The sequence below is a fragment of the Phocoena sinus genome, chromosome 2 (assembly GCF_008692025.1).
Source record: "Phocoena sinus isolate mPhoSin1 chromosome 2, mPhoSin1.pri, whole genome shotgun sequence".
Taxonomy (NCBI): domain Eukaryota; kingdom Metazoa; phylum Chordata; class Mammalia; order Artiodactyla; family Phocoenidae; genus Phocoena; species Phocoena sinus.
This window is the reverse complement of record NC_045764.1, coordinates 136,525,355-136,546,075: the sequence shown is the minus strand read 5'-3', so window position 1 is coordinate 136,546,075 and position 20,721 is coordinate 136,525,355. Positions and strand designations below refer to the sequence as shown.

The following is a 20,721-nucleotide window of genomic DNA, read 5'->3' as shown; positions in this document are numbered from 1 at the left end:
ATTTGCTTTGTAAAATATTTCTTTCTTCATTTGAGGGGAGAGGTAAAGATGACACGCTGGGGATGTTAAAATCCTCCTGTGGCTTTACTCTTCAGAGCAGAGAAGGAGATGCTGCCAGCTTCTAGGTTAGCTCTCCTCCCTGACCTCTGGGCATCGTGGAGAGTACCTTGACTGTTCTTCCCAGACCAGGTGGGCCACCTTGGACAGAGCATTTAACATTTCTGGCCCCAACTCCCAAGTCTGAACAATGAAGGGGGGTAGGGTAGGGGTTAGAGTCTTTTTTTTGTGGGGGGGAATGGGCAGTGACAGGAAACCTAAACAAAGGGTACTCCTCCCTTCCCCCTTCAATCTCAGCACATCATTTTCATCTTTTTAGTTTATTGAAGTTCTGCATACAATTTTATTTTTTAAACTAAAGATCCTATTTGGTTAGAATAAAAAAAGTTCAGAATTCACTAGCCTATGATGTTTTTCAACCTGAGCCTTCTACTCTGACTCAAGGCAGGGTGTTGTTAAACCACATCGAAACCCCTCTCAAACACAAAGGGGAGCTCCCATACCCTAATGAAAGGCCAGCTACCACTGGTAGCTAGAGCTTCCCCATCCCACCCTGTGCCACCATCCTGGGTAGTAGAAGTGGAGCCTTTGTATCTCCATCGCTCTCAAACGCTCATGAGGCATCAGGATGAAGAGGATAATGAGAGATCCTTGAATCATCCCCTGCCTCCAGTGGCTGGAATTCTGACCCCACCCAAAAGAAATTTACAAACCTTCTTGATTTACAAAAAGCAATTTTCCAAAGAATAGATATAGGTATATGTATAACTGAATCACTTTGCTGTACACCTGAAACTAACACAACACTGCTAACTACACTCCAATATAAAATAAAAAGTTAAAAAAAAAAGCAATTTTCAGCACCTCAGGTAAAAGAGCTTCCACTGAACTCTTAAAACAGATCTAAACCCTTACAATTAGGAGTGACTGCTGTAAATCCCGATGATGCAGTAAGTCCAAGTGTTAGAACAGAGGGGATTTAATGGAAGTCCGTCCTATCTTATTTCCCTAAAGATTTTAGCATCAATTCCTCCCCTCCCCAGCCTTACCTCAGACTCATTCAGCTGTAAACTCACCGCACCAAGTTCCTGATTTTCAAATTCATTCATTCACTCAACACACTTTTCTTTTGGTCAGGCACTCGAATAGGCACTGGTGATGCTGGAGTTGAAAAGCAAACCAAAAGCAGTCCCTGCCCTTCCAGTGAGACAGATGACCAGGGAAATAGTCACACTCCAGCATGACTTATCCCAACTGACAGCAGGAGGTAGGGACATATCTGAGTCTCAAAGCCTTCTTGTGGTTTTTCTGGCAATGCATGTAAAACCCTTCGATTATCCCATGACATAAAGATACTGACACCCTGAAGATATAAACTACGTTATAAGCTGTGTTTACAGAGCTCTGCGGTTGTCTGGTAGTCATTACAGAAGAACTTAGGCCAGTCTTCAGGAAGAGTGAAATGACCCTACGTTTTGGTCCATTTATTATATGACGCATGCCTCATGAGAAAATTACAGTTTACAAAGCTGATGGTAAAGACTTGATATAGGATTCGTTAATTAGGAGGGAATTTTTTTTTCTTCAGTAGTCACGACTCACTGGGGTTCGGGAGCATCTTCAAGAGAAGACAAAGTCGGATTTGGCTCTCATGATCTTGGAGTTTTATGATCTCTTGGTGGCCATTTGACAGCAAGGGATTAGGGCAGTGGTTTTCTCTGCAATTGTTTCAAATAAACATTCTAAGTAAGGTTTATTCCAGAAAGAGAAAGTCCCCTGTCCCATTACACAATTATCTCCCATGTTCAGCTCCTCTCTCCACACACATCCCACACCATAACACCTGAGTTATATGAGAACACGTAAGAATAAAATTAATAGGAGAGATAGGAGGACTCGGTTTGTCATTGAGGCTTTTCTCCTTGTCTTTTTTATCCCAAGAGGTTACCCTAACCCCCTCCCCATCTTGTGAGCCCCTGGTACCATGTGACACTGTGCCCATAGACACTGGAGGATTTGGGCTTTATTACATCTGTTGGGTCTTGATTCACTTTGCCATTTCCTGTGCTGACAGGTAAGACAAACAAAAGAATTACATATAATCCTACATAGAAACTGAGGAAAAGGAAAGCATCCTAAAGAAAAGGAATTCAGTTTTTCACTGTTTAATAAATAAGGAATTATCAACTGACTTTGGGGAATAATCCTAATTATGTGAATTATGAATCAGAAGAAGATCTAATTTAGGACAGTTTTAGCCAAAGACCCTAAAGCTTAAGCAAGGAGTCTAATATACTTTCTTCAGTTCCAATAGATTATTATTACATTTTGTAACTTTCTCCAACATACTTAATTATTTTCATCATATTAAATAATGTACCATGAGGTACGGAGGTAAAAATTCTTACAGCTTAAATATTGAAAGTTTCTTCTAAGCAAAGATCAGTCATGAATACAAGTGAAGTATTTTAGGAAACTATAGTAAGTGCCCTGATGCACCAGACCACTGGCCCATCAGCAGCATGTTGTTTCTGACACAAACACCTAGAAGGATATTATGGTGGTCATGGATGTTATTTGAGGTGTTATCCTCAGAAAGGACAATAATCAAGAGGCCACCATAAAACCACAACAGTGTCCCTTAAAAAGAAATAAGCAATAAAAAGTAAATCAGTTTAAACTCTGAAAACTGTTGCTATTTCCTTGCATTCATGAGGTCTGTGATTCTCCTACCCATTTTGAAGATTTATTCTTTTGTTCAAAAATACTTATTGAGTGACTTCAATGTGTCAGACATGTGCTGGGCACCAGAGAACAGTGAACAAGATGTGTAAAGTCCCTGCCCTCATGGAGCTTACTTGCTAGTGGGAGAAGTCAATAAAAGGAAGCACATAAATAAATAGTGTAATTTCATGGGGTATGAATTCTGTGAAGAGTGATAGAATGTTGGGTGTGAGAGGGTCAAGGATGGCCTCTCTGAGGTGACATGTGATCTGAGATTTGAATGAGAAGAAGCCCACAATTCAGAGAGGGGTTAAGAGGGGCCCCAGGTGCAGAGAACAACTAATACACAGGCCCCAAGGCTGTATTATTTGGGAACTGAAAGATGGTCGAAAGGAGCAAGGGAAGAGTATGGCATAGAACAGAATTGGAGAGGTAGACAGGGCCCCGATCATTCAGGGCTTCACATGCGAGGATAAAGAATTTGAATTTTGTTCCAAATGCAGTGGGAAAGCATTGGAGGGTTTTAATCTGGGAAGTGATGCCATTCATTCATTCATCCTTTCACTTAACAAATATGTATTGACCATTTACTCCATACCAGGTATTGCTCCATCACTGCTGGGGATACAGTGGTGAAACATAACAAGTTTCCTGCATGCATGGAGTTTGCGTTCTAATTGAGAAGACTTACATACAAATAAATAATAATGTAATATCAGGTCGTTATAATGGTTACAAAGAAAAGTAAAGCAAGATAGAATGTAAGAGGGTGATGGGGTGGCCATGAGGAAATGCGTTTCCCTGCTGATGGTTTTCAGCAGAGACCTGAATGGAGTGAGAGAGCAAGCCATATAGACACCTGAGGAAGAAATGCCAGGCTGAGGAGACAGCCAGTGCAGAGGCCCGGAGCTGGGAATGTCCTGTGTGTTCCAGGAGCAGCTAGAAGGTCAGTGTGGCTGCAGTGGGGAGAAGGAAGGGAAGAGCTGCAGCATCAGATGTGTGTTTTCAAAAGATTCTTCTGGAAGATGAGTGGAGAATGAGCTGGGAGCAAAGGGGAGGCCTGAATGGCAGCATTGTCCATGGTTGTTCACTGGCATCTGCGACTTGGTAGACTGGCCCATGTTCACCTTCCATTTTATCAATCTGAATTACATCATTCAAAATTAGCAGCAGCAGCAAACACATCTCCCCACGTGGGGTGGTCCTAACCTCCTCAGTTTCTATATTCTATTTAATTATTTTCAACGACTGTTTCTAGCTTTGCTGTGTCAGACCTGACACATAACTAGTGTCTTAGCTAGAGGCCCGTAAGTTTTTAACAAGGGTAGGAAAACCTCTGTTTTGTTCTAAATTTTCTCCTGATTCCTCCTAGCACTTTGTTAAACTTTTATTTCACTTTAAGAATGGAGGGCAATGTCTACACAATATACTGAGTCCCCTTTCACTCATAATAAAGATGATTTTTTTTTAAAGTAGTACTTTTACTTACCCAAGATGAAACGTATCAGGCCCTTTCCTCCCACCCCACAGCTGTCTGATACCATCCTTACTCTTGAGTAAATAAAGCAATATCCTTGAGCCTTCTTTTCTGAATGCTCTAACACAGTGGTTTTCAGCTAGAGGTAGGGTTACCAGATAAAAATACCAATATTTCTGGGCTTCCCTGGTGGCGCAGTGGTTGAGAGTCCGCCTGCCGATGCAGGGGACACGGGTTCGTGCCCCGGTCCGGGAGGATCCCACATGCCGCGGAGCGGCTGGGCCCGTGAGCCATGTCCGCTGAGCCTGCGCGTCCGGAGCCTGTGCTCCGCAATGGGAGAGGCCACAACAGTGAGAGGCCCGCGTACAGAAAAAAAAAAAAAAAAAAAAAAAAAAAAAAAAAAAAAACACCAATATTTCATGGGACATACTTATACTAAAAAAATTCATTGTTTATCAGAGATTCCTATTTAACTGGGTATCCTGTATTTTTATTTGTTAAATCTGCCATCCCTAACTGGAGGTGAGCTTTAGAATCACCCTTAGAGTTACAAAATGCAGATGCCTGGGCCCCATTCAGACTGACTTCTACTAAGTCAGAATTTCTGAGGGCAGTTTTGAGCCATACACCTGATGAAGAACCACTGTTCTAAGATCTGAGGTAGTCCTCACATGAGCTCTGTTTGTTGCATACCTCCTATGTGCCAGGCATTGCACTGGGTGCTGGGGATATGATAGTGAACAAACACCTTGGCTGCCCTTTGCCCTCATGATGCTTTCAGTCTGGGGTCAGGGAGAGTGGGGGAGGGTGAAGAGACAGATGTTAATGAAATCATCACATACACATACAGAGCCACCCAGGGGCACCCGGTTGTGCAGAATGAGTGGGCACCACTCTGTCTCCTGAATGATGCAGCATCAGGCTGGTTTGCACACGAGGCAGGCTACCCTGCAGGGTCGCCTGTGGTCCTCTTAGCCCAAGAGCCTGCCTGCCTGCTTCGTGGTCTCCTAGGAATGTTGTACAAGTAGGAGTGTGGTCAGTCCTGGCAGTTTGTATGGTTAGACAGAGGCTGCCAGCATGAGAAATTGGAAGGATGTGTGCTGCGGAAAGGGATGAAATATCCAGGATGAGAACTTTCTTCCCCTGGCCCATCAAAACAGCTCACTGTTCTGACTTCCATGTTTCTGAGTATGGAATTCCTATTCATTATACTCACCCAGGCTCACTGTTTCTGAGTGATCTTTGACACCCCCCCCATTTCTTTCTCACTTACCACATGAAGCAGACCCCAAGTCTGTGCTTTCACTCTCTTCAGTGTCTCTTGAATTATCCTTTCTTTTCCATCCCTATGACCACTACAACTCATTAGGTTGTCATAATTCCTCCCCTTGACTATTGCAGTATCCTCCTAATGGGTCATCCTTCTTTTATTCTTTCTTTCCTAAGTTCATCCTGACCCTTCTAGGACCCACCAGTGCCTTCCTGATAAAATATTGACTTTTAAACTAGCTTCCAGGCCTTTCTATGATCGGGGTCTGCTTAACTTTCCAGTCATACGTGGTCTTTTGTGACTGGCTTATTTCACTTAGCATACTGTTTTCAGGGTTTAGCCATGTTGTAGCATGTATCAGTATTTCATTCCTTTTTATGGCCAAATAATATTCCAGTGTATGGATATACCACATTTTACTTATCCATTCATTAATTAATGGACATTGGGTTGTTTCACTTTTTTGACAGCTATGGATAATGCTGTTATGAACACTGTGTACAAGTTTTTGTATGGACATAGGTTTTCAATTCTCTACTTACGAGTGGAATTTCTGTATCATGTGGTAACTAAATAGTTGAACTGCCAGACTGTTTTCCAAAGCAACTATACCATTTCTTATTCCCACCAACAGTGGATGAGAGTTTCTATTTCTCCACATCCTTTCCACCACTTGTTACTCTCTGACTTTGTTATTCTAGCAAGCCTAGTGAGTGTGAAGTGGTAACACTGGTTTTTATTTGCACTTCTCTGGTGAATTATGATGTTGAGCATATTTTCATATGCTTTTTTGTCACGTGTAAATATTCCTCGGAGAAATGTCTATTCAAGCCCTTTGCCTATTTTTTAACTGGGTTATTTGTCTTTTTATAACTGAGTTGTAATAATTTTTAACATATTCTAGATACACGTCTCTTATAAGATATATGGTTTGTAAAATTTTCTCCCATTCTGTGGATTGTCCTTCTACGTTCTTGATGTTGTCCTCTAACGCACAAAAGTGTTTAATTTGGATGCATTCCAAGTTGTGTATTTTTATTTTGTCGTTTATGTTTTTGGTGTCATGTCTAAGAAACCACTGTATAATCCAGGGTCATGAAGATTCATTTCTGTGTTTTCTTCTGGAGTTTCTGGTTTTAGCTCGTATATTTAGGTTGGATCCACATGGAGTTAATTTTTTTTTTTTTTTTTTTTTTTTGGTACGCGGGCCTCTCACCGCTGTGGCCTCTCCCGCTGCGGAGCACAGGCTCCGGACGCACAGACTCAGCAGCCATGGCTCACGGGCCCGGCCGCTCCGCGGCACGTGGGATCCTCCCGGACCGGGGCACGAACCCGCGCCCCCCGCATCGGCAGGCGGACTCCCAACCACTGCGCCACCAGGGAAGCCCTGGAGTTAATTTTTACATATGACATGAGGTCGGGGTCCAGCTTCATTCTTTTGTATGTGGTTATGCAGCTCACTTTTCCTCTTCGTCTCATTCTCCAAAATATAATTTGCCCTCTCTGAGACCCCACCCCCTTTTTGAACAGATGTAGCATGATATAGTGAGAAACACATGGAACATAAAGACTTGAGTTCAAATTTAAGCCGAGTCATTTCTAGCCACATGGCTATATCATTCAGGGTCCTGTGAGGAAACAAAGTGACACACTCAAAGGTTGTAACTGAAGAGGGTTTAAAGAGGTAGCTATTTACAAATGTGTAAAGACAGTTAAGAGAACAAACAAAAGATGGTAAAGCACTCAAGGACTGGCAATATTAGGGATCTATTAGCACCCCTGGACCCGAAGGAGGAAGGGGAGGGAACAGCGTTCCCAAAGCCTGCCAAAACCTGGGGCTTCAGAAGCAGCAACAGGTATAAATACCCTAACATTTCTCTCCACCCCCTCCTCCTATGATTCCTATTGGCTGAAAACAACCAGAAACTAGAGGGGAAGCAATTCCAGGTAATGCCTTCTATGTAGGTCAGCCTCTCAGAACAGAGAACAGGGCAGAGAAAGATGGGAATAAGTCCAAGGGGGCAAAGATAGAAAAACCAGTACAGTGACCTTGGACAAGTCACTTAACCTACTGCCACTAGACTCAAAGCCCCATATGTGAAGTGCCTCTATCCCAGCAGATGCTCGACAAGTAGAGCTGTGATGATGTAGCTACTGATAGTGCTCTGGAAGTACAGGCTGTTCCTCCATTCACACTAGCCTCTACTCCCTGTCTTCTTCCTCCTCCGTCTGGCCTACCAGTGAGAATTAATGTAGCTTTTATACTTTTATGCTGCTTGTAATCATATCAAAGAACTATGTGCATGACTTATTACGGAACTAACTTCTATAAAAATAGAGTTTGGGATCATGCAGTAAATCTTTTTACACATAAATTGTGTGCAAGATAATGAGGATGTTGTTGTTTTAAGTTATTAAGAAAAACAACAGCATAGATCATATCACTTCTTTGCTCAAAACCCTCCAATGGTTTCTCATTTCTCTCAAAATAAGAGCCTGATGAGATCCTACATGGTGATCCCCCTTCCCTGAGTGCATTTGACCTCTTTTCCTATTATTCTCCACCTTATTCACTTTGCCCCAGACATAACTGCCTCCTTGTGATATCTATAAATCATTGCGGCTCCCACCTCCAGGCCTTTGTACTATCTGTTCCCTCTGCTTGGCATGCTTTTCCTCTGGATATCTTCATGAATCACTCACTCACCTTCTCAAGTGTTGAATATCGGTTTCCTTCTCAGTAAGGCCTACCTTGACTACCCTATTTAAAATTGCAAACTCATCCCCACCCTGTCACAGCCCTCCTGATCCCATTACCCTACTCTACTTTTTTATTTCCATAGCACTTAACATCTTCTAACATACTATATACTTTATTACATGTATTGTTTGTGTATTGTGTTCTCCTCCCACTAGAATATAAGCAGAGATTTTGTTTCCTGTTTCATTCACTGATACATCCCAAGTGCCTATAAGAGTGACGACACATAGTAGGTTCTCAGTAAATAACAGATGAATGAATGATACATGGATAAAGGATAAAATCAATTCAGCTTTATAGAGAACTAGACAAATCTAAAATGTTTTATCCATTGGGGTTCTCCCACAGTCCTAAATTGACAGATTACTTAGCCATAGATAGTCTACCTCTTACCCCTCCTATATCCCTCCCAGTGACCTCAGAGCTTTGGAGAAATGACAAGTGGTTCTTGCTTACAAAAGGGCCAGAAATCACTGTCTAGAATATTCTGAAATACGGCCCTGCTGCATGGGCAAGGGGAGAACTAAGCTCCTGAAAATTGTTGTCATGGCGATCCCAGGTAATTTCAATTAAGATAGAAATATCAGTAAGATTGCTGGTGAGGTTTGGGGGCCATCTGGATAAACGTCAGACAGAAGGCAGGCACTCACCCAGTAGACAGGGGTTGACTCTTGGGTATTGTTCTTCTCAAGAGGAGGTGAAGAGATGAAAAAGAATGACAGTAGGCTCCACCACTAGAAGCCCTGTGGGATTGTGCAGTATGGTAATCTGCACAGCCTGCTTGGTGGAATTGGCAAAAACTATCTATTATATTGCTCCACTTTGTTACACTTTTCACTAAAAAGGGAGTAAAAGTATTGATTCTTATGGGAAATGTAAAGCTGAGAAGTCAAGTTGTATACAAGGATCCAAATTAGCTTTCTTTGTCTTATTGAAGTAGGGAATATGAACAGAAACAGACAAGGAATAATGGATGATTTCAGATTTTTTGACATTGGTGGGCCAAATTAGAGAGTTATATACATTGCATTATCTAATGAAATGTGTGAAACTGGAAAACTCTCCTCATAGAATGGATTAGAAATCAAAACCATGACTTCTAGAATCTTTCCCACATTGGAACAGAAAAACCAACGAGGTGCGAACGCTAAGAAATTGCTGGGTCATTTTTAAAAATAGCTAGATTAAGATAGATAAGTATATCAAACACTGATTAACTGGGCCATAACAGTAATTAGCCTTTTAGTTCAGGTGGCCTGTCTTTCCAGCATAGCCCTGGAAACAGACTATTTTTGTGCTAATGAGATATGTATTTTTTAAGCAACGAGAAAATACCTCCCCTAATGGAATTTTGTTTTATTTCTTCTTTTTCTGTCCATCTGTCTTGTCCTTGTGTGTGCCTCTTTGGCTCTTCTTCGCTCTGTGGGACGACAGAACCATCTGCTGCAGAATCCCAGGGGAAATGCAGCATCTCCGAGGATGAGCTGATCACTGCCATTAAGGAAGCAAAGGGGTTGTCCTTCGAAACAACGGAGAGTCCACGGCCAGCGGGCCAGGTGGCCGACAGGCCGGAGGCCAAGGCCAGGTCCGGGCTGCCCACCATCCCTAGCCCCCTGGACCACGAGGCCAGCAGCGCGGAGTCAGGGGACTCGGAGATCGAGTTGGTGTCCGAGGACCCGCTGGCCGCCGAGGACGCTCTGCCCTCGGGCTACGTGACCTTTGGTCATGTGGGTGGCCCGCCGCCGTCGCCGGCCTCTCCGTCCATCCAGTACAGCATCCTGAGGGAGGAGCGTGAGGCTGAGCTGGACAGCGAGCTCATCATCGAGTCGTGTGACGCCTCCTCCGCCTCGGAGGAGAGTCCCAAACGGGAGCAGGACTCGCCGCCCATGAAGCCGGGTGCCCTGGATGCCATCCGGGAGGAGCCGGGCACCCGGGCCGAGGAGCGCGCCCACAGCCGGCAGGGCCTGGCGGAGCCGGAGCCCTTCCTCAAATTCCCTTCGGCCGCCCCACAAGTCTGCTCCGAGCTGCCCTCTGGAGACGGAGCCCCTGCGCCCGAGGGGCCCGCAGTGCCACGGACACCTGTGGAAGCAGCGAGTTACGACCAGAGCTCCCAGGCCACAAAGGGCCCTGGGCCTCAGGGTCCAGGCGTCGTGCCCCCTCTGCTGTTTCTCAATAAGCAACAAGGTAAAGTGACAGCTTTCTTGATCGAAGTAGGTTGTCTTGCTTACTGTTCTCGCCTGGGTGCTCTGAGATATTCAGCAGAGGGAGGTGGTTCTGCCTTAGCCCTGTAGTCATGTCCTAGCTGGTCAAACAATCGACCGGAGAACAATTCCGAGGGGGGTGGGGAATAGATGAGAGGATTCAGATTCGCAGCTGGGGCTTCCATGGAAGAAACACGTGGTCCGAGCTGCGCTGGGCTGGCTGAACCAGAGCATCTCCCATAATGAGCGGTTTTGTGTACATTCCAAGATCTCCTGAATGGAGTGAATGTGTCCCTCCTTTCGTTCCAGGACTGGGTTTCCTCACTTGGGAAGGGATGGGGTTTTGTTATTGTCCAGTCTCATTTCCAGTTTCCCACCCTCTCGGTGATGGGGTGTGGCTACAGTCCCTCTAGGTGCTGGAACCCACCATTAGCACTTCCATTTTGCCAAACTTCTTTCTTAAATGGGCCAAGAGCATCTCAGCGCCATCCTTTCTCTTACCAAAAAACAAACAAAACAACAACAACAACGATGACAAAACCAGCAAGGAATTTGGGCCTTGATAAGGTTTTTGTGTCCCAGCTAGCCAGGAAAGACAGGGACCGAAGTTAGTCCCAGGGTTTCTGCTGTGCCTAAGCAAGGCCTAAGGTGACTAATTAATTTTAAAGTCACTTTTAACTTAGAATGATTTTAATCTGGCCGTTATAGTTTTCCTGTGAGAAATCTTGAGTTGAATGAAGTCTTCAAATGCAGAAAAAATGGTAGTCATTATTTTGTCTTCCCAGCACTCTTCCCCCCAAGTCATCCCCCACACCGGATTGCAGTTGTATAATGGAATTCAGGAAAGGAATGAAAGAGTCAGGTGAATAAATTAGGCCCTGCACAGTCTAGTTAATGGGCTACATTGAAGGTAGACAATCTCTTCCCAGATGCTGGGTAGAAGAACATCCAGGTGGAACTTGAAAACAAACCCTAAAAGCACAACTCTGTTCAAGGTCCCCTCTCACCCATCTCCTCTGCTTTCTGTTTTTTTAGAAGTATTTTGCCTTTTGGGGATAAATGATTCTGAGAGTACACCCTCTCCTTCCTGTTTATATGCTAACTTCAATGATGTTAGTAGCAATTAAAGTGCCTCATCTAAAAATAGAGGACAAAAACTTTCTCATTATAGATTGGAAGCTGGCTTCTAAATTCTTTAAAATTAGCACATTGGAAAGGGGGAAACTGGAGGAATGTAATAAGAAGATAACCCTGCTGCATGGTTGCCGGAGGCCTAGACGTGTGGCATCATGTTGGGGCTGATATAAGTGACTCCCGATTTCCCAAATAACGTATCCCTGAGAGTTTAAAGGGTATTTAGTGTGTGCAGTAGGGAGGCTATTCTGTGACAAACTTAGCAGTAGGAATGTGTATTTGTTGGGTGAATATTAGAACTAATTTGGATTCTTTTGCTACCACTCTTGACTGTGGTGGGAAAGGGCCCTGCAGCTTTCAGGGAGCTTTGGGAAACAGCATTAGCCTGAACAACCTGCAGTTCCCTATGGTCCCGAAGCAGGAGAGCTTGAGTCATTCGGAATATAGTTTCATATCACTGTACTGTAACACGCGTGTGTTTCCATTTTATCCCCTAACTGGTGTCCCCATAGTGAAATAGTCACCGTGTGCACAGTGCTGCTCAAATATATTTATCCTCAAAAGTAAGTAAATCTGAAGGCTAATAAAGAGAAAATGGTATTGTGCAGGCCCATTTCCCTCGTTAGTATATTTGAGAGACAAGTTTGACAGCTGGAACTGACCAAGTGACCAGACATCCGATGAAGAGCTAAGGTGATGGAATACTACAGCTGTTAATGCAAAGACTTCAGAGCATATTTAATGGCTGATTCTGGTGTCATTCTAATCTCTGTGCAAGTTGCCTCATAAGGCTTGGACCCTCTGCTGCCACGTTAGACGTTAGAAAGGAGAAAGTGGCAGTCTTTTCAAACAATTAAGGCATGGCAGGGTGAATAGCCTCTGCTCTCCTCTGCACTGAGGGATCCTTTGAAATCCAGTCTCCCACCGAAACTTAGCGCTCAGCCTCATTATCTATGAAGAGAGTCTAAAAGGCCCTGGGGCAGCCAAGCACTGAAGGTTCTGGGCAGATGACTCAGTGCTGCCAGCAGGTTATTGGAGCCCTGAGTTCTTCTGGTCTCCCTGCTCCATCTCAGCAGGTGGGAGGATCAGTGTTGACCAGCCATCGCCAGGCTGTTCTTAATCACTGGCTGTGGACAGTAGGATTGTGCTCAGGTCAAGTGTGACTCCCCTCAGCAGTGAGGTCAGGTCAGCTTCTGTGGTTTCCTGAAGGCTCTGGCAGTATAAATGCATTCAGGTTCATGCATTCACAAGTATGCTCATCTCCCTGACTTTGGAGTTATTCTGCTGGTGCTGGGCCAAGTTTTAGAAAGGTCCCGAAATATTTAGAATAAGGTTTGGCAAATATCTGACGGCATCAAAGCACATACTGTCAAGGAACATCAGGCTTTACTGGTGTGCACATGCCCTAACAAGGTCTATTTTTGGACCTTTCTTACCTTTTGGAGACCTCTGCTGCTGTTTCACTGAAGACAAGATTTGGTTCATCATATTCCAGTTTTCCTTCTCTGTGTACCCCCTGAGCTCCTGCTACCCTATCATTCTGCTTCCTCATAGCCTCTAGGATGGCTTATCATGAACATGATAGGATAGATAAGTTTTCATTGTTGCAAGGTTAACCCTTGTTAGGAACATCTAAGTGAAAGCCAATAAAAAATTCTCAATAAAACACTAATACGCAGTGTGACTCATCAGGATGGGTGTGTGGTATTTCCAGACCTATTTTATTGCAGAATCTTTTATTAGAGGGTGCTGTAGGGTTCATCTTCTAGGGCACATTCTTTGGGAAATAGTGGTCTCTGGGTACTCACCTCCATTCCCTGCATTCTGATTACTTTTCCTTGCAATTCAAAAGCATAGTGTTAGACCAGCCATGTGGATATCATATGGGAGCCTGTTAGAAATGTCAGGGTCCTTCCCAGACCTACCTACCGAATTGGAATCTGCATTTTACCAAGGTCCCCTAGTGATTCCTATTCACATTGAAGCTTGAGAAGCAATGTTTTAGACCATGGCAGTCAGCTTTCACATTCCAACCTGAAACTGTTCTGATGAAGGTCACCAACGACAACCTTCCTACCCCACAAAAGACCTCTTTTCAGTCTCATCTTTCTTGTTCTTCCTGGTACTTCAATGTCATACTGCTGAACAGTCCTTAAAACAGCGAGAAAATAATGTATGTTCAAAATAATAATTTAAATTGTGCGAAATGGTACAAAATAAAAAGTTAAAGTTCCCATACTCCAGCCTCACATTCCTAAGTCTCAGAGATAACCACAGGCTTATGTTTTGTGGTGGTTCTTCTTCTTCTTGTTCCTTTCAGAAATTTTCTTTATGTATCACAATTTTTTATTGCACAAGTGATATCATGTTGGACAGACTTTTGCAACTTATTTCTTTTAGCAGTAAAATCAGGGATAATACCGGCTCACATGGAGACAGTTCTCTTCGTCTCAAAACTTTCCTCCCTTATCTCCCTGACGTTTCTCCTACCTGGTTATCCCCTCAGTCTCTGACCTCTTTCCCAATCTCTTTTGCTACCTTCCTTCCAATTCCTCTGTCTAGCCCCGAGTTCTTTCCCTGTCTTCCTTTGTCCCTCGTTTCCTTGCTCTCATCCACACAGGTTTTCAGCCACTGCCTCATGTATACCACCTCCCAGATCTCTGGCTTTGGAGAATCTTTGTTCTGGGCTCCAAGCCCGTTTCCTCACTCTTTGTTGGACATTCTATAGACCACCCCCCACACCTCCAATTCAGTACACTGATGTTATTTGTCAAAATCTGCTCCTTTCCTTCTTCTATTCCCTTCCTGAGTGAATGAAGCGATACCATTCAGCCTTTACTGTGGTGTGGATATTCAGATCAGGTCTGGATCTGAGTAAAGACTCATTGGCTTGAGACAAAGTTAGAGGGACAACCTGATTGTAAAACTTTAGTGGAAGTCTTGCGGTAGTGTTTGGTTATAAAATTATCATCCAGTTAATCCAGGATGTTCTTAATATTTGAAAAATTATCGAAAACAAAGTACAAAATGCATAAGTTATCTATTTGAAACTTTCAACAAGGCATCCAGTGACCCCAGTTTGAAAAATACTGGTTTAAGCCAGTGGTTCCCAAAGCATTGCCTGGGCACCGGGTGCCTCACAATCTCCTGAAGTGCTGACTAAAAATGCAGGTTCCTGCTCTGCCCCTGCCCCAGAGCTACAAAATCAGGATGGGCGTAAACTTGCACTTTCAATAAGCATGCTAAAGAGAATTTTTGTTGTAAGCCGATGAGCTAAGCAACCCAGACCTATAGTGTAAAACACATTGGTGAGCATGCTCTGGGCATATGGTGTTTTTTAGTGAGAGGGACTGAGGGGGCACTCAGCTGTTTCCATCCCTTCCTGTGCCCTGGGAGGTGGGCCCCTGCACCTTTTCTCTGTGGGCACCAGCTACAGCAGCCAGAGCTTGCAGGGCTTAGCCCCCTGTGGCAGGGAGAAGCTTATCTCCTTATAGGGAAGTGATTTGTAAGAAGACTCCCAGATGGAGGTCTTCTCAGATAGACCTAGCATTTTTGATATTTATTATTACTTTTCATTATTATATCAGATACTGCTTCTGTCCTAAAATATTTTGGAGAGAACCAAAATAAGTGTGACCCATTTACTTTTCTACCTGTAATTTTTTTAAAAGTTATGCTCTAGTCCCATATTTATGTGCTTCCATGAGACTGAATTAGTGAATCAAGCCATAAAGATCTTTGGACAGTATCTTTCTTTCACAATGCAGGTTTCAGAATCGGCATAAGGACTTATGCCCCTTCAATTGTAGCTGCTTCCCCCATGCCAGCTTTCAACAAGATGGACCAGTAACTACTGGATAAAGTCTGGCTTCTGTCAGGTTGTATGCAGTGTAAATATTTAGATGGGGGCACTGAACCTTCCATCTTATATTATTCAAAGCAGTTAAGCTACTTTTATGAGACTCTGCCCAGTGATAGAAGGTACTCTCCTGGTTTAAGCATCACAGAATGAGGCTGCCAGTAGCCAGTTCACCTCATTGGCTTTTACTCCGAAACAGTCACAAGGTTAGCATTGTCCCAGATTGCATATTGGTCTGTTTTTTAAATGGCGGCTTCAGGACGCTGGGAAGGTTTCCTTCTCAGTCTTGAAGAGAATTGCTCCAAATCTTGATGACCCAGCACTTACTATTTCAAGGGACAGATATTTTTGACACTTCACCTATTGGATGTATATATAGATCCAAAATGGTTGTTGTAATATTTTATTTATTTATTTATTTTTTTACTTTTTGCGGTACGCGGGCCTCTCACTGTTGTGGGCTCTCCCGTTGTGGAGCACAGGCTCCTGACGCGCGGGCTTAGCGGCCATGGCTCACGGGCCCAGCCGCTCCGCGGCATGTGGGATCTTCCCGGACCGGGGCACGAACCTGTGTCCCCTGCATCGGCAGGCGGACTCTCAACCACTGCGCCACCAGGGAAGCCTGGTTGTTGTGATATTTTGATGCCAATTCCTTGGGGATACAACGAACCCCAACTCCCTAGTAAATTTTGCCTGGGCACAGAGTGGGGCATAGATTAGCTCCTAAGATGGATCCAAGTCAAAATTGCCTGTAGAGGTAGAGTTCACAGATGGCAGACATTTTGGTGCCTCTAAGAAATAATGGCCCTATTTAGATGGTGATCCTGATTCTCTGTCTAGTCCCTTTTTCCTTCACATAAATCATCCTTGCTTACCAATGCAGTCATGAGGCTTGGAGGGTATAATTCACATACCTCTAATTCTCAGCACCAATACTGGCTCCAGGGGATTCTCCCCTCCTTTCAAATGCTAACCTCATTTTCCTCTAAAGTCTGCGTGGGATACTCACAGTTATGGTCTCTGCACTTCTGGATTCTATCTTTGTAACCCCACAAACACAGATAACATAAATTTTACCCAAGGTTATGCCAGCCCCACCCAAGCAAGACCTTACCCATTCATTCATTCATCCTTCCTTTGATTCAACCAATATGGTATACTGCCTGCCTGACACTAGCAATATAGTAATGACCAAAGCAGACATGAATCCGTCCCTTGCAGGGCTTACATTTGGGTGGGTGCGGGGCTGACATTAAATAGGAAATCAACAGAGTGACGTGTTCTCTTGAGCAAGTACATGGTGATAGTGGAACTTAGATCAGAAGGTCAGAGAAGGAGGAAACTGAGGAATCAGCTGTGGCAAGAGATAACTTTTAAAACTTCTGGACAATAGAAAATGCAAAAGCCACAGGCAGGAAAGTTCTGGGAGCATTCTAGAAACTAAAAAAAAAAAGTCTTTATAGTTAGAGTGTGGTAGGCAAAGGGAAAAATGGGGTTGGAAGGTTGGCAGTGCCCTTTCATGCCCAGACCATGGTGCAGAGTTTAGTCTTTATCCTACTTATCATAAGATGCCATTATAGTAGTTAAGGCATGAGATGGTTGTGTCTGGGAGAGGGAGGTAGCAATGAAGGTGGAGAGGAATGGATGGGTTTAAAGTATATTTTGGAGATTGACTTAATAGGACTTACTGATACGTTGGATCGGTGGTGGGGGTGACTTTATTCCCAACATCTCTCAAATTATATTTCAGTTTTTGTCACCAGAATCGTTATAAGTAGATGCAAAAATACTTACAATAGGAAAAATACCCCAAACTTAGATGCTGTTTCTTTAGTCATTGAGCCCAGTTTTTTATGTCTGCTATTGGAAAATCATCCATTTGGGTTGTGCTGGCACTGAAGTATTCTCTCACAGGTTGAGCTGTATATCTAGTATATTTTCATGGCCAAACATCTGGGGGTATAATGGTCATTAATGTGTTTTGGTGGTAGTGATATTTGAGTGGCTGAGATTGGAGCTTAGAGGAGGGTCAAATATGGTACCTGTGGAGGTTAAATAGGACATATAGTGAGGTAGGCAGGGATGGTGGACAGCAAGTTGGTTTTTTCTAAAAGAATTAAGTGTAAGTTTGGCTAGGGCCAGGAACTCACAAAAGCTTCAGGAGTCTAAAGTGCAGATCCAAATATGGATCAAAATTACACTAACAGACAAAAGAAAGACAGTAGCCTGCCAGAGAGCAGAGGTTAAAGTCAGAGAAAAGGCAGTTTAAGGCAGGCACTCAAACTAGGGTCTGAAGTGAGGACAAGCATATCACTGGGTCTAGTTAACTTCAGCTCAAGCCTACAGTTGACCATTGTCTTTATCTGTGATTACTCAGTGCTTCCTGAGTTAACCCTATCTCTGTAATGGTCCTTCTGGGTTTTAAATGACCTAGGCCTGAGAAAGTGGTCCTCTTCTGCCAGGTAAAGCATTGATCCAGGACTCTTCTCTCTTCTTGTGGAAACTGGGGGCATATGACAGGGAGAATGAATTGGGGGCTCAGTGGAACCATTTGTTTTTCTAGACAGTGTTTCTCAAAGTGTGGTTGGTGAACTATTTATATCATAAGCCATTTGTTAAAATACAGATTCCTAGGCTCACCCCAGGATCTCCTAGGAAGGGGCTGAGGAATCTGCTTCATTAAGTGGCTCCCCAGTGAATACTTGGCACACCAGAATTTGAGAATTATTGTTGTAGGGACTGTGTTGAGGCTGATATCTCAAAGCCCTCAGAGTTATCTTTGGCAGGTTTTTCCTCTAGTGTCCCATCTTTTTCCAGGGCCTGAGCCAGAATCCTGCAAGGTGGGTTTTCTGATTGAGTTTAAACGTTAGTTAAAATGGCTTATGTGTGGGGTTTAGAATGAAATTTATACTGTTAACTCTGAAACTTCCACCTCCTCGTAGGAGAAGTAGAGGGAAGATAACGTGAGCATACCCTGGCCTTACCAGCTCACTCTGGAGGGTGCTCCTACTATCTCCCCAACCCACAAAGCCTCTGGAACAGAGAACTTAATAGGGTTGGCAAGGACACAGAGAGATAACCATTCATGTTCCCAGTAGTTTGGGGCCTCCTGGGTTAGAGGAGTCCTCCAGGTTGCCTCTGTCCATAGCTTGGAGAATCATGGGAGAGGGAGAAGTCCTGAGGGTGGGGTTGAGCTCTACACTTGCAGTCACAAATGGGGAATAGCAAGCTTAATCTTCTTACACAAGATCAAAAATTTCACTACCACTAATAAATAATTCAGTTCAAAGCTGCATACTCTGGTAAATAACAGTATTCTGGTTTATCTCTTCTCTTCTGGCTGGACCTCATTTTCTTATAACTCTTGGCTGAACACTGAAATCTTGGGGGATTTACCTACACACAGAGCACTTGCAAAAGCAGAATATGTTTTCCAAAACTATTTTTTTTTTTTTAACTTCCAAACTCACTTTTGTTTACCTCCCCTAGCAACTCTAGGAAATTTGATGCTATGTCTAAAAGCACAGAGGAAATCAAGTAAAGCAGAAGAATGGCTTTCATATTGATTTTCCCCACTCACTGTTAATGTCTGTTGCCATCCAGTGGTTGTGATGAAAATATCCAACCTCTACTTTTTAACCCCATCTCAAACCACCAGTATTTGAAACTTACAGATCTCCTGGGTTATGTCTCATATGTCCCCTAGTTGCATAATTTTATGTTTTGCCTCTCCTTCTCTGTACCTTTCTCCTTTGTACTCTCCTTTGCTGATGCTAATTGGTCTTACTGTTAGAAATACTGGTGACGTAATTCTGAGCAAATTAGAAAATGACGATCTTGCCCTCAAGATGTTCTATTGCTACTTAGCTAAATATTGTCATATCTTTGAATGATTTTACAATGTCCACATGGCTGGACCATTTATATGGTGATTGATGATTTACATTATCATTCATTCATATTTTCCTTGGAATAAGCACAAGGACAGAGGTCCAAATAACCTGTTAGTTTTTACCAGAGTTAATTTTAAGCTAGGCCATTTGGCCTGTGCCAAAAAACATAGTATATAGGATTCATGAGCCAAAGTTTCATACTAACTGGAGTTTTTGGATCAACATCCTTCTTTTAAATTGAACTCAGGGTTTGAGGTACAGTCAGTTGTTCTAGGTGATCTTGCAGGGATAGAACCAGGATTTGAGATAAGATCTGACTCTCATCCAGTGCCCTTTTCCAACTAAATTGCTTTCCGGATAGTTGACTTCTTTATAAGCAAACCTAAATGCTCTTCCGTGTGAAGTTGCTTTAGAATTTGGAGATTTAAGATTTCATATCTTAAACATATATTGCTGTAAATAGTTTTATAATGGTGCAATAAGGTGCAGCTAGTTTAAGTGAAAGTATGGTTAATGAGGTGGAAATTCAGTCCAGTCACCTGGAGAGGATTTAATTTTGTTTACATTTTAAGTTAGCCAAGTGATGGTTGAATCATTTTACACAGAGTCATAGTTTTCTCAAATGTTAGACATAAATAAAATCATAAATAACTTGGTTCTAGATACTTTTGATATAAGTAAAATGGCCTCATTGCCAATTTGTCCCTTTTATTTTCTCTTTCTTCCCTTTGTTGGGGGTCCACATTTTAAAGCCCCTTTCTTATTCCTCTGAAAACAGAATCTTGCAATTTTGGGTAGATTTTATATAATCCACAAATCTATGGTCTAATTCCAAAGCCAAAGATCTTGACTTTGACTTTGATTTCTAAAGCACCTGGTTCCTGTTGACCACATCTTTCCCTCAGATCCTGTTAGTATAGCCAAAAACACCAGAGACCATGTTGATAGGGAAATTCCTAGGGACTGATGGCAAAGTCCTCTTTGAAGGAGACACCTTTCAGATTTCAGCCTTACTGTTCATCTGTCAAATCCGAACTGATTTGCCTCTAACATGACGCATAAGATCATTCATTTGAACTGTAAGTTTTTATCTCTCCCATTGTATATTATATTTGTTCTTGTGATTTATATAATGCCCATTTTGTAACAAGTAAAGATGGGTCACTTTCTACCAAATTGATACTTCCTCTTCCATAGTGTAGAGTCATTGCTGGGTGTGACTGCTCAGTCAGAGACTGCATTTTCTAGCCCCCCTTGCATGTAGATGAAGTTAAACCCTGATTGTTATCAATGGAATGTAAGTGGAAGTGATGTGAGTTACATCTGGGACAAGGTGGTTAAGATG

The 20,721-nt window shown here is 43.1% G+C and overlaps 1 protein-coding gene across 2 annotated transcripts in view; it reads left to right on the top strand.

Annotated features, from left to right (window-relative positions):
• RTN1 (reticulon 1) overlaps positions 1–20,721 on the top strand; it is a 239,513-nt gene that overhangs the window by 108,318 nt on the left and 110,474 nt on the right. For both annotated transcript variants that reach the window (XM_032624721.1, XM_032624720.1), the window contains exon 3: positions 9,724–10,473. In XM_032624721.1, coding sequence (XP_032480612.1) covers positions 9,724–10,473 — 750 coding nt within the window. The remainder of the gene's footprint in view (positions 1–9,723; positions 10,474–20,721) is intronic.